General features: G+C 43.9%; 1 protein-coding gene across 1 annotated transcript in view; it reads right to left on the bottom strand.

Moving 5' to 3' along the window:
* Positions 1–2,172: 2,172 nt before the first annotated feature.
* Positions 2,173–12,592, bottom strand: part of sema6cb (semaphorin 6Cb) — a 191,920-nt gene continuing 181,500 nt past the window's right edge. Inside the window, exon 21 of the mRNA XM_083895548.1 lies at positions 2,173–4,124. Coding sequence (XP_083751674.1) covers positions 2,812–4,124 — 1,313 coding nt within the window. The 3' untranslated portion in view covers positions 2,173–2,811. The remainder of the gene's footprint in view (positions 4,125–12,592) is intronic.

Raw genomic sequence — 12,592 nt, 5'->3', positions numbered from 1 at the left:
AAACCAAATACTGATTGGGCCTTTGGAGGGGATGCTCCCTGTCCCATACAATCTGTCACCACCAGATTAACAAAGCGTACACTGGTCACATACGGACGCCGATACAATCCCTCTTATGAAAAACATTACGGGCATGACGTTAAATCAAGTTGGATGTTTTATATATTTTCTTTGTTTGAAAAGCTATTTAATCCTCTGCTGCCTTTCAATATCTAAATCAACTTAAAGCAAATTATATTTCCCTTCATTTATCTGAAAACAAATGATTACATTGGGTCGAAGTAGCTTTTGGGAAAAAAAACACACCAATTTTTAGATATCATAATTAGCGTCGTGCTGTTTGAACAAAAGCGATCGTGGTTTCGATCAACGGTGACTCTGCTGGACGGCGACATCATCAGCAGACGTTCGCTGACGCCACTTATTCACGTTTTAACTAGTGCTGGGCGCTAGGTTAATGCACGTGAACGCATGACGCGTTTCCATGACGACTGACCGGAAAAAGACGCGGGTGACGTCATGTTTACGTGATGCGACACCGGAGTCCAGGCACCGTTTACCAGTTCGGTCCGTTAGCTCCTTTAGCGTGCCTACAGTCAAACTGGAGCGGTCTGTTTATTAAACTAAAAGAGCAGCGCTACAAATAACCAGCGTACCTGTGTACTGCGTATGTGTGCCTCTGTTTTTAAAGTTTAGCGTTACTTTAGAGATTCATTTTAACAATCAGGAGTCACGTAAACATGACGTTGCGTGCATCTTTTTGCGGTCAGTCGTGCGTTTACATGCCCAGCACTAGTTTTAACACATTTCCCAAAACAAACTTTTCCTTCTCTCACGTTTATTTGCTTCCCATATCGAAGGCGATGGCTCGCAGTGACGCAGAATCTACAGGAATAACCATCGTAGAAGTCCAGATTTACATCTCTCCCTCTTTTATACAAAAGCGAAACAATGTCACGTAACACATCACTTTCCCAACTATTTCCTCTACGTACGAACAAAAAAAAAAGACATTTTCTGACATTCAGGACTGCTTTATCATTGAAAACGTGACTTCTAAAATGGCTACACGTGTGTTGGTGATGACTGAAGAGGAACTGTGAAAACTGCTCCTGTAGAAATCCAAAGTGATGCTAACTCTACTACTAAAGGAAGAAAAGGTTAACAATGGCACCGAAAGGGAAAGTGACACCCAGTGGAAAGTGACAAAATACGGAGGCAGTCGAACCTGAGTGTCTGCAGTCTCAGGCTGCGAGTGCTCGCTTTCACCCAACACTCCCAAAAATACTGCAGGCTCACACTTCTGGGATGCTTTCGAAAAAAAACAAAAAAACAAACAACAAAAGCAAAATGAAGGGTTTCATTCCAAAACATTGTCCATCTTTAGAAAAAAAAATATTCCTTTGTAAGGAAAAAAAGGCTCAATATACTCAAGAGAGAACATAAGATATGATACAAGAGTAAGTGATACAATCATATTCACAGTTAGCAGTTTCTCAGAATCGGTGACAAATATCTCATTCTGGAATGAAACTCTTCAAATATACAATAGATACTGTATGACACATACTGACGACCATAGAAAATGAAACACCTACAATATACTGTAGCATAGTAGCCACCTGAGCCCCTTGCATTAACCCCAACCCCCATGTCACACACTATTATTAAATAAGGCACACATTTACACATACAGTTAAAATTTGGCTAGTAATTATTCCTTTATTTACAACCAATAGCCACAAAGTTAATAACTATAATACTTGCAGTCCGTTCTATGTTTTATGTTCATTCTCATGACGCCAGGCGGCTCAGTATGTTTTTTTTTGTTTTTTTTTTAACGTTTATTTTTATTATTTTTTTAAATTCCATTTCAGAAGATGTTAAATCCTCTGGGGGTTTGTGAAGCACCAATCTCATAGAAACATTCGAGGAACTAAAATGGACCCGATTACGCCATTTCTGACTTGACATCTGCTGGAACGGGGCGAAAAAAAACAACAACAAAAAAAACGAGAGAAAAGAAGAGAATAGCTGCTTCATTGAAACATTTCCTCTCTCTGGTCACCACCAACTGATTTGGTTCGTTGTTTTTGGCCGACTGACAGTGTGTGTTGTGTGGATGAAGTGCATGAATAGTTGATGTTGTTAAGTGTAAGGGGGGAGGGGGGGTTGTTTGATATGCCCAAAGATGAAAGAGTATAGTAAGGCAAAGACATAACTACTTTCAGGGGAATTTGCTGACTTTTCACCACAGGTTACATATACTGCAAATGTATATGTATACATATACGGTGTGGATATAAACACACATATATATACACACACATGCATAATATAAACACAATCGAGGGTGGGGGCGGGGTGGGTGGGGACTGGTTACCAACACTACATCAGAAAAGGTTAAGCAAAAAGCCTGAATTTAAGCATCGCAATTTTTTTTTTAGTGTTCAAGATGACTGATGTGTTAAAGTTCTTCCAACATCAACGTTGCATTGTAAATCCACACTGAGGACATTGGCAGCCTAATATTAGGAGGTGGCGTCACGTCACCCAGGTCAGCGGTCCTGTAATAAGCGAGTAGCTGAGCAATACCAATATGGTACAAAGATATTCGCTGGACAAAAAGAAGTGGGGGGAAAAAACAAGTTTGGTTGAGGCTTTTGTCCGCGGTGACACTGGTCACGGGGTACGTTGAGTTTTCTCATGAAGGTCTGTTACCTCGAACCCACTGCATTTCTTCAAAGAGAATGTCCTTTAAGAAAACACAATGAGGGAGTGTCCCTCTGTAGTCCAGGAGAGTGAACCTCCTCAGTAGTTGAACTTCCCCTGCTGGTTGACTGGGGATGTGGCAGGTATGAACAAAGGTTTGGGAGGGACATCAGGTTTGAGAGAGGAGGCCCGACGAACAATGGCACCCCTGTGTTGGATCTCCTGCTCTCCGTTGTAGCTCTGCTGACGTGCCAGGTATCCATTGGGGATGAGTGGGTAGTGAACCTCACAGGCGCTGCCCGTTGAGTTCATCCGTGCCAGTAGAGGAGGCGGCTGATGAGGCCCACCGTTTCGTTGGCAGAAGCTTTGCTGGCGAGTCACCATTCCTCCTCCTCCTCCACCTCCACCGGGCATCTTGGTGGCCGCAGCGATCAGGGAGTGCCTCTGGGAGGAGTGCCTCCTCTCCAGGGTGGACTGGTGGTGTGATGGGATGTCAGGAGGAACATCCATGCGTCGGGTGAGGCTGTCTCGAGGTAAAGTTGACGAGCTGTAGTACGGCGCTGACTCCGTCTCAGGGATCTGAATACGGTTAGCGAATGCTAGCTGACCTCCACCACCGCTGGCCATCAGACCTGATGGGCTCATTAACTGGGAGTTCTTGCTGCTGCTCGCCTCATGGATGTGCTTCAGGATCTCATCCAGCGAGGTTACCTCCATCACCTTTGGCGAGTAACCACCATACGGCTGCTGGGATAAGCCACGTTCAAGATTGAGGATTTTGCGTTCATCTGGATGGAGGTGACCACTGACTAGTGGCTGCCCATTAGCAAGGCTATGGGAGTAGGGGAAGACCTGCTGGTGAAGCAAGGCGGAGCTGGGCCTGGAGCCGATGTTGTGAGACTTTGGATCTTTGGCATTGTTGCAATTCTGGTTCTTCTCCCACTGGTTCTTGAAGGCTTTCATGCTCTTGATGGGCAGTTCTGGGGTGGAGTCTGGTGTCGGTAGACCAGAGAGCTCTGAGGAATGGTGGAGGTGGTGATGGTGGGGGTGAACCAGGTCTCCCATTGTCATTCCATGATGGCCATTTCTCCTTGGCGCATGATGCTCCTTGCTGTTGGTGAAGAAAGAATTGTAGATCTTTGGAGATGACACCTCCATTTTGTCATCCTTGCTTTGGCTGTCCAGGAGCCCGTTGAGCTTGGCCAGGCTGCGGAGTGATAGGGCGTGCGGGATAGGAGCCTCTGGATCTTTTGCCAACTTCTTTGTCTTGTGACCCGTGTGGTTACAGTAGCAGGAAACCAGGAACCCAGAGAGAAAGGCACCAAGGACGAAGGCGACCACAACACAAGCGATCAGGAGCGTGTAGTGGACACTGTGATTGGTCTTCTCCAGGTCTGGTGGACGCCTCACACCTTAAGAAAAGAGAAAAAAAGGAAAAGACAATTTTGCCTCAGTTAGGGCTTTTCTGACTGAACCACAAGAAGAAAAGCTCACATTTTCAGAAGCTAATATAGGTCAAGTAGCAGCTGGGAGAGACAGGTTGTGTTTACTGGGGCTTCACTATGTGATGCACAGCATGGGAGAAGTGTTTGAACTAAGCTCTTTCCCTCCACTGTTAATAGATCAATACAGCCTTTCTTTTTCAGACCTGCTCTCCCTCGTACCAGTGGCGACCAGCAGAGACGAGAGGACAGAGACTTCCCCAGTCAACTCTGAAATGAGTCGGGGCTTTAAATATTGATGGGAGCACAGCAGCAGGAACCCGATATCATTTTCACAGACTCTGCTTTCCAACGTAGGGATCAGGAGAGCGAGCACCTGGTGTGATGAACGAGCCAAAAAAAAAAAAAAAAAACGGCGAGTCAATCGCTCACAGAGTGATGGTCTTTGCCAACACGAGCCCAAATGAGGTTGTCAAATTATTTGAAAATAAAGCTGAGGGGGACAGTCTGTGCAAAGGTTGCTCAGCTGAGGTAAATCTACCATGCAAATGTCCTTGGGTGACGTGACCCAAGCAGAGCGTTTGCCTGATGCTGTGAAAGGCGTTGATGATAAGACGAGTGAAACCTGTCACCTCACATAATCAGAGCTCATTTGCAAAACCCTGCTGCCATCTGTGGTGTCAGGCCCTTCTCTTCGCCCTTAATGACAATTTCTGTGAAACTGATTAGTTGGTTGGGGGGGGGGGACTGAGCCTCACAGAGGGGGCGGAATAAATGCAGGTGTTCAAAAACAAGTTAAATTCGACAGGAAGCTGCATTGAGGGATGAAAATGGAAAAACGATGATGTCTAAAATCAGACTTGCTGATGAGTTTATGAGACGGGAAGAAGGATAATGATGAGGGTGATGATTGGTGGATGAGCATGAGGGAGATCAGCTCAATTATTCAGCAGAGCGGATTTTGAGTCTTTTCTGCAAATTGTGCGACCACGACTTGAGAGAATGAAGTTTCTGTGTTTAACGATATCGCTCTATATAAATTGTGTGTGATATGGATTCTAACACGGTGACGTGTATGTGATTTCGAAGTATTTCAGCTAAAATCGGCCTAAAAACTCCTGATCAAAAATCATGATCCTGAGTCTCGGTCTCTAACGGCGTAAACGTTAACGCACATTAACGCATTACCTATTTCCATGAAGACGTTAAAGAATGTTAAAATGAGTCTCTAGTTTAAAAACGGAGGCACACATACGCAGTACACAGGTACACTGTTTATTTGTAGTGCTGTTCTTTTTGTTTAAAAAACAGTCCGCTCCAGTTCGACTGTAGGCGCGCTAATGGCGCTAAAGGAGCTAACTGGTAAACGGTGCATGGACTCCGGTTCCGCGTCCGTTTCCGGCCAGTCGTCATGGAAACACGCTATGTGTTAACATTGACGCCATTAACTGCGGTTAAATGAGGTTAAATGTTCCTGTGGAGATTGTCATCGAAACGCGGCTAAAAATATCGGGATAATTGCGGACATGGACACAACTCCTTCAAACATTGTGAATTCTACAGTAAGAGATTTATTGTGAAATATTGTTCAACGATTCGATGATTGCAGAACCACTAGATGGTAATATTATTGTTTTTGTGCATGGTACCAAGAGCGATTTTTGGACACATCATAACACCCTGCCACATTTATAATGATGTTGATATGACTTGGTAGTAACTGGACTTGGAGATTTTCTTGACAACTTTTCACCTTCTCATCCAAGAGTCTTCTTCAGTGCTGAAGGCTGGCGGTGAAGCACCAGGAATTAAAGCTAAAAAAAAAACCCCATCTCAAAATCCTTCAAAACTAATGAAATTCTTCTAACTTCTAACTTTTTTTTGGACTGCTTTCATTTGGGTGAAATGAAGAAACCTCCTGAGCCAGTGAGGCCTGGGTGAACTTTATTAAAGGCAATCACGAGTGTGTTAAAGGGGCCAAAAAGGGTCTTCCTCACGATGTGAAGAAGTGCGTTGATTTGAGGCAAATACAACAGGGGTGGATAATCTGATCAGATCCGTTTGATTTGAGACAAATCTAATAACAAAACCTCAAGAGACAAATGAGCGTAATCTCAACTCATTTTCTTAAGCCTAAGAAGGCTCTTGACACCATGGCAACGACACAACACATGAAATGGAGAGGCAAGCCATTTGCCTCCTGTCACCACTGCACGCTTTAATTCAACTGAATCTCATTACAGACGGGTTAGGATGGGACAGAATTAGAATCAAACAAAGACTGATGGGGTCTGTATGTACACAGTTCCCGGCCAAGTATTTAAAGAGTTTATTATTTAAATGGTGTAGTTACTGTGGAACTACTTCAGCTATTTTTGCTCTCTCATTATGTGGAGGCTGGCTTTGTGGCAGGTGTTCCTGCAGAGGATTACGATCTCATCATCGTGTACACCACTGCATTCATTTTCGAGTCTCAACCTCGAGAGGGACAGAGAATCGCACACAGTGTGGATACTGTAGTCCACTGCTTTGACTTGAGCTTCTCATTTAAAATCCTCAATTTCAGCCATTTATTCTGATGATTGCCGCGGACTTATGACCACATTAAAAAGCCATACATCAGAATTGCAGTCCCAGTGGGAGAGACAATCAAAAGTAGAGCTGCAGTGAGCCTGTTAATGCCTTCTTCTTTTAATCTCGTCATTAAAGAGCTTGTCAATCAGCGCTGCAGGAATGACGCATGCCAAGAAAAAAAAAGAAAAGTCAGTTTTCTAACTGATCGTCATCCCGGCCTGGTGGCGGCAGCAGCAGCAGCACAGAGCGTCCGGTAATGAGCCCTCGTCTCAGTGTGGTTCATGCCTCCCGTCACCCCCGGTGACTCTCTGGTACCTGTGACTCATCTGCTCCCCCTCGGCCCTAACACCACCACCACCACCACCCCCTCACTGGCTGTAGCTCCAGGCCTGTTGAGTGTGTCCTTCAGGCCAAAGGGGAATGAGTCAAGTGTCGCGGCAGGAGGGGCTGAACCGTGCAGCCGAGGTAAACAAATCCAGAGTCTACAAATGACCTGTCACAACATGTCTCGCGAGCAGCCTGGACGACTCAATCACCGGGTGTGAAGGGACATACGGTGCTACCGGTCATTGTGAAACTATTACCCTATGAATCAAAGCTGCTGCCTGACCGGCGGCTAGGTGGCGCACATCAGGAGGCGACGGCCAACTGGACACAACGGAAACTAAAGAGTTGGCTCCAAAACGGCACAACTCTTTGTTTTATTTAAAGCCGGGGGGCATAACATTTGGTGATTTGTATTTATTCTTTTGTCGATGGTTATTGTTCCGCCGCAGCTTGGTCTTTGTCAACAGAAAAGATGTCACGTCACAAACAAAAGGAGGCGACGACAGGGGGCAGAGACGACTATTGATTGTTTCCTCTGTTACTCATTGTTAATTAGCAGTCTGGTCCTTTAAATGTCAGAAAATGGTGAAAAATGTTAATCAACTTGTCCTCGAATGTCTTTTGTCCACAAACCAAAGATATTGCATTTTACTGTCGTGGAGGAGAAAAGAAACAAGAACGCAATCATTTGATCGACAAAGCTGCCGATTGAATAAGCAGATGATTAATAATCAATGAATTTTACAGCTCTAAAGTACAGCTGTACAGTTGGTGGTGATGCTTTAACGTCATTGGAGAGTTGTGAGAAGAGAATTTCACAACTGAACAGGAATAAAACTTTAAAGTGCTCCGATTACTGGTAATTGGTGTCATGGAAAAGCATGTGGGCGCTTTAGTGTATCGTTGATGAAGCTGGCAGAGACGGTCGCCATTTACTTAATCACTTCATTGTCAGTTTCAGAAGTGAATTCTACTTCAACCGGGTTTTTATATCTCTCATCTGAAAATGGACCGAAACTGAGGGAGCATCTGCGTGCATACAGCTGCAGCACAGTGACGGTTTTTTCTTGCCAAACTGTTGAATGACCAGGTTTTTTTTCTTCTACACTTCAGCCCGTTTGCGGCCATCTCACTTTACTTGCTCAAATGTTACTTGTTGCTTGTGTCCGTCTTGATACAAAACAAATCACTTCCTGTGCGCAGTGCGGGAATGTCGGGAATGAGACATATTATGCAAAATCAATGTTGTAATCATTTTAATACTTATATTTTGGACTCTGGAGGCCCTATGAGTAGGCAAAGATGACTCAGTCATGTTTTTGTGGTCCTCCTCAGTCTAAGTACAGGAGATAAAACATGCAATGTTGACTTCCGCACTCATTTGCTACGTCACAATGAGACATTCCTGGAATTGTTGTCTCGCGGAGCTCCACTTTGTCCCTAAAAAACACGAGAGTGCAGGCGAGGGCAATAGTATCTGGAAGAGCGGAAGTTGGCAAAGTTTTCTATTCTTGGCTTCACAGTGCAGCACAGAGTTCTACACAAACTTCCAGCCTCAGAGCATTTACATTTTATATGACTGCAATGTGCCAGCTAGAGTCACCAAATGATGGCTTTTCCAAATGCTAACTGCTGTTAGCTGCCGGAGCCTCAGTGACACTGACAAAGTTTCCTGCGTCTCATTTGCATTTAAAGAGACTGCTGTGGTGCTTCATCCTTATGGTATTTTGACCAAAGCATGTCACAGACATGTTCATTAGGACACCAGGGAACTAGGTTCACTTGGAGAAATAGGGTATAATATGACTACTTTAAACACCCCCATGCGGAAATGGAACACCGTTTAACTCCCAATGTATGTCGTTGTTTGAGTGGGACTGCGAGTGACCCAGGAGACTTTGAAATCCTCTCTGATCTGACGTTCAGATTGAAACAGATCTGTAAAAATCCGACCAGATTCGCATGCAAAAACCACCTCCGTATGTGGTTTGAATCTAAATCCGTCTATACAAGGTCTCACAGATATTTGGTTCTATCTAAAAGTTACAGTCTCAAAGTTTGGTTTACGGAAAGGAAAATGAGCCGCCTCGAGTACAATGTGATAATTATTGCTGTGTTTTCGCTCATTTCACGACTTCTCCTCAATGTTTACACAGATTAAGAGTCAGCGTTCTTCTCTAAAACGCTTCATTTCTGTGTCAACTCATCATGGTCTCAGCTCGGCGGAGTGCTTAATATAGAGACACACACAGTCTGCCAAAAGGTAAAAAGACAGATGGGCTGCGTGAGTGGAGTCAAGGGAGGGGAGGAAGGAGAGAGAGAAAGAAAGGTGACAGCCAGGGGAAAGAAAAGAAAGGCAGATGAAGGGATTAATTTCAACCTTGGTGACTAACTGGTGTGAATGTGAGAGGACGGATAGAGACAGGGGGAGCAAGAGCAAAGGGAGAAGGAAGGAGTGGGGATGAAAGCCAGAGAGAAAAGAGATGGAGATAACAAGTGGTGTGTGTGTGTGTGTGTGTGTGTGTGTGTGTGTGTGTGTGTGTGTGTGTGTGTGTGTGTGTGTGTGTGTGTGTGTGTGTGTGTGTGTGAGAGAGTGTGAGCATATTTGAACGAAGAGGAGGAGGAGGATGGTGAGAGACAGACAGACATGATGGGGTGAGTGACAGACCATCACTCTGCTGCTGTTTTTGAAGCCTGGTGCTCTGCAGCAGCTGCGAGAACAACCCAGCGCTCCTCCATAGCACCGCAGGAAGAGAGGCTCTGCGTGTGTGTGTGAGCGACTGCATCCGCGGCGTTAAAAATAGCTGCTACGCGGTACGTTATGTAAACACGCAGGTTCCAACGCCACCTTGCCTCTGCTGCGTCTCACTAATTGGTGACTGTGTCTGCATGAGACGAGTAAAGCGAAAGCGTCCGTGCTGTTGTTGTGCCGAGTGTTTCCTGGGTTTGTTTTTTTTTTCTTTTTCTCTCTCTCTCTCTCTTGCAGGTGTTGAAGTTTGTTTGAAAAAAAAAAAAGACTAATTACACTGTAATATAATGATAATGAAGTGATTAAGTCAACGGCGACTGACTCATGCCAGATTCATCAACAACACACTAAAGCGCCCCCATATGCTTTTCCGTGACACCAATTACGAGACGATCAGAGCACTTTAAAGTTTTATTTCTGCTCATTTGTGGACAAACTGGACACTAAAATATCACTGAGGCCGGAAATTAGGAGTCATTTTATCACCAGCTAATGTGATAATCCAATAATAGATCTTATGAGTGCATTAACTCATTATGAAAATACTCGTAAGGGTTAGGATTTTCAGCCCTGAACCAAACAACCGCAGGATGTGCAAGGCAGAATTAATCCACACATGTACGCTTAGTTAAAGCTCACATAGAGTGGTCCTATCGCATATGTGAGTTATGGAGGTCTACTTACATACATTAACTTGTTTTTATGACAGAACTGTGTTTTGATTGGCCAGGTACCTGGAAGTGACGCAATCAGCACACCAGCTCTCAGAAGCGCAGCTCCCCCCTCTGGAACAGTGGATGCACTGCTCCTCATTATCAAAACATTGTTTTAACAATGTTTAAAAATAGCTTCTTCACGACTCCCCGCCGCAGTCCCTTTTATGACTTTGACCCGGAGTCAGACCCAGAGTCAGAAGACACTGTCGCTCGTGAAACACCTCCACAACGGACGTTATTCTTCTTCTGTGGTTCATTGTACGCAACCGGATGTGCCCGAACTAGTGCCCAGAGCAGGAGGATCTGCTGTTCAGGAGAAATGCTATAACCGGACTGGGTTATTTCAGAGATCTCGCTGAGCCTGAGATCAAAATACAACACAGCGTTCTCAGCAGTGGCTGAACTGTTTGTTTCGAACCTTCAGGGCTTCATAAATGAGGTACAGATACACACCAAAAAAACAGCCTTAATTGGAACTTCCAGTCTAGGTCCGCTTTAAAAGCGAGTCTATTAGTGGTCTAAAGAATAAAGCGTACACATTGTGTTGTGTGACTGAAGCTTTCCCACTTCAGGAATGAACAGAGTTTCTTTAATCTCTAATCTAAGATGAACAGTCTTTGTTTATTCCTTCAGATACTAAATAATTTGGTAATATTTTACAATAGAGTACAATTTGTGTTCAGTTTTATAGCACAATTTAAAATCTAGAGTGTAGAAACATGGAACTAGTATGGTACAATTTACTGAATATACAGGTAGTGTTATGCTATCTTGTGAAAATCTTCCGTGTTTTCACGTTATTGAAGACGTTCCCCCGGTGGAGAAAAAAAACAAAAAAAATATCAAGAGAACCCAAATAATTTTTCCTCTGCTTCCACAAGTTTACAAGAGCATGTAATTGTTCTCCTAATGGATCCTTTGTCCCTAGACGAGTCGACGAGACAAATTGGGCCCCCTGAGTTTCAAAGGGGAAAAGTTCCCCTCCCTCTGCCTGCTCCTAATGCCTCACATTTATTTCTTACACACACAAAAACAAAATTAAAAACAATAATAATGTAACTCCTGAGGGGAGAAATAAAAAAATAAAAAAAACACAAAAAACGACGAGGTTGAAAATTGGAACACATGAGTTTTCAAACCAGGGTGAAAAGCAAGAGCAGCCTCGGAGCTTTATTAATTTGACAGTTTTAAAACCTGATGTCTGCGAGCTGACAGACATGCTTAACAGACAGCGCGTGATTGTGTGTGTCAGTATGTGCACGTACACACACACACACACACATACACACACACAGTGTGTGCACTGTTGACTGGGTGAATTCAATCATGTTCACTTGTTATTAGGAATTTGCATAATATTCCACCTCAGTGCTCAGCCAATTGGATGCGGTGTAATATATGCGCGTGGGTTAAGGTGATACGGTGTAATGTTAACAGATCAATTCCAATTGAAAAGTCGAGGTAATGAGAAGTGCATTTGTCGTCGCAGGTGTGCCGACGCAGTCGCAGAGAAAGATTTCACGACACTTCCCGATGAATACCGGATAGATTTTGAGTGCTGCGGCATCTGGCAATCACCATCTCACCGTCTGTATTAACTACTGTGCTTTAGAGCGTCGTTTATTTGAAGGATCTGCAGAAAAATAGTCGTTGATTCTTGAGTTTCACCCACAGGCTCTCTGTCCTGAGCTCCTCTCATCAGATACTCTGGTTTTTCATCACGGACAGATGAATTTAAGGCCAACTAAACCCATAAAGCACCTTTTTCGTTTATCTCGTGAAAGTTGTGCGTTTGTCAGGTGCAAATTCACACACAGGTTAGTGATTAAAATCTACATTATTAAGAATTATTATAGAGATCCTGTTCAATAATGTTCTTTTCTTTAGTGGTATACGTGTAAGTAGTTGGTTGTTCAGGTTTATATGTTCATGAATTGTATATAATATCATTATTAATATGCTGTATATAGCTGAATATAGGTAATGTTCTTAGAAGTCATGTATCGAGTCGGTAAAAAACATGGCAGAAACGGCAGGTATGTGTACGTGTGTGTGTATTTGTTTTTTGTGGG

Source organism: Microchirus variegatus (genome assembly GCF_963457635.1).
Source record: "Microchirus variegatus genome assembly, chromosome: 1".
In the NCBI taxonomy this organism is placed as follows: Eukaryota; Metazoa; Chordata; class Actinopteri; order Pleuronectiformes; family Soleidae; genus Microchirus; species Microchirus variegatus.
The sequence above is the reverse complement of the archived record's forward strand: the minus strand, read 5'-3'. Positions and strand labels throughout refer to the sequence as shown.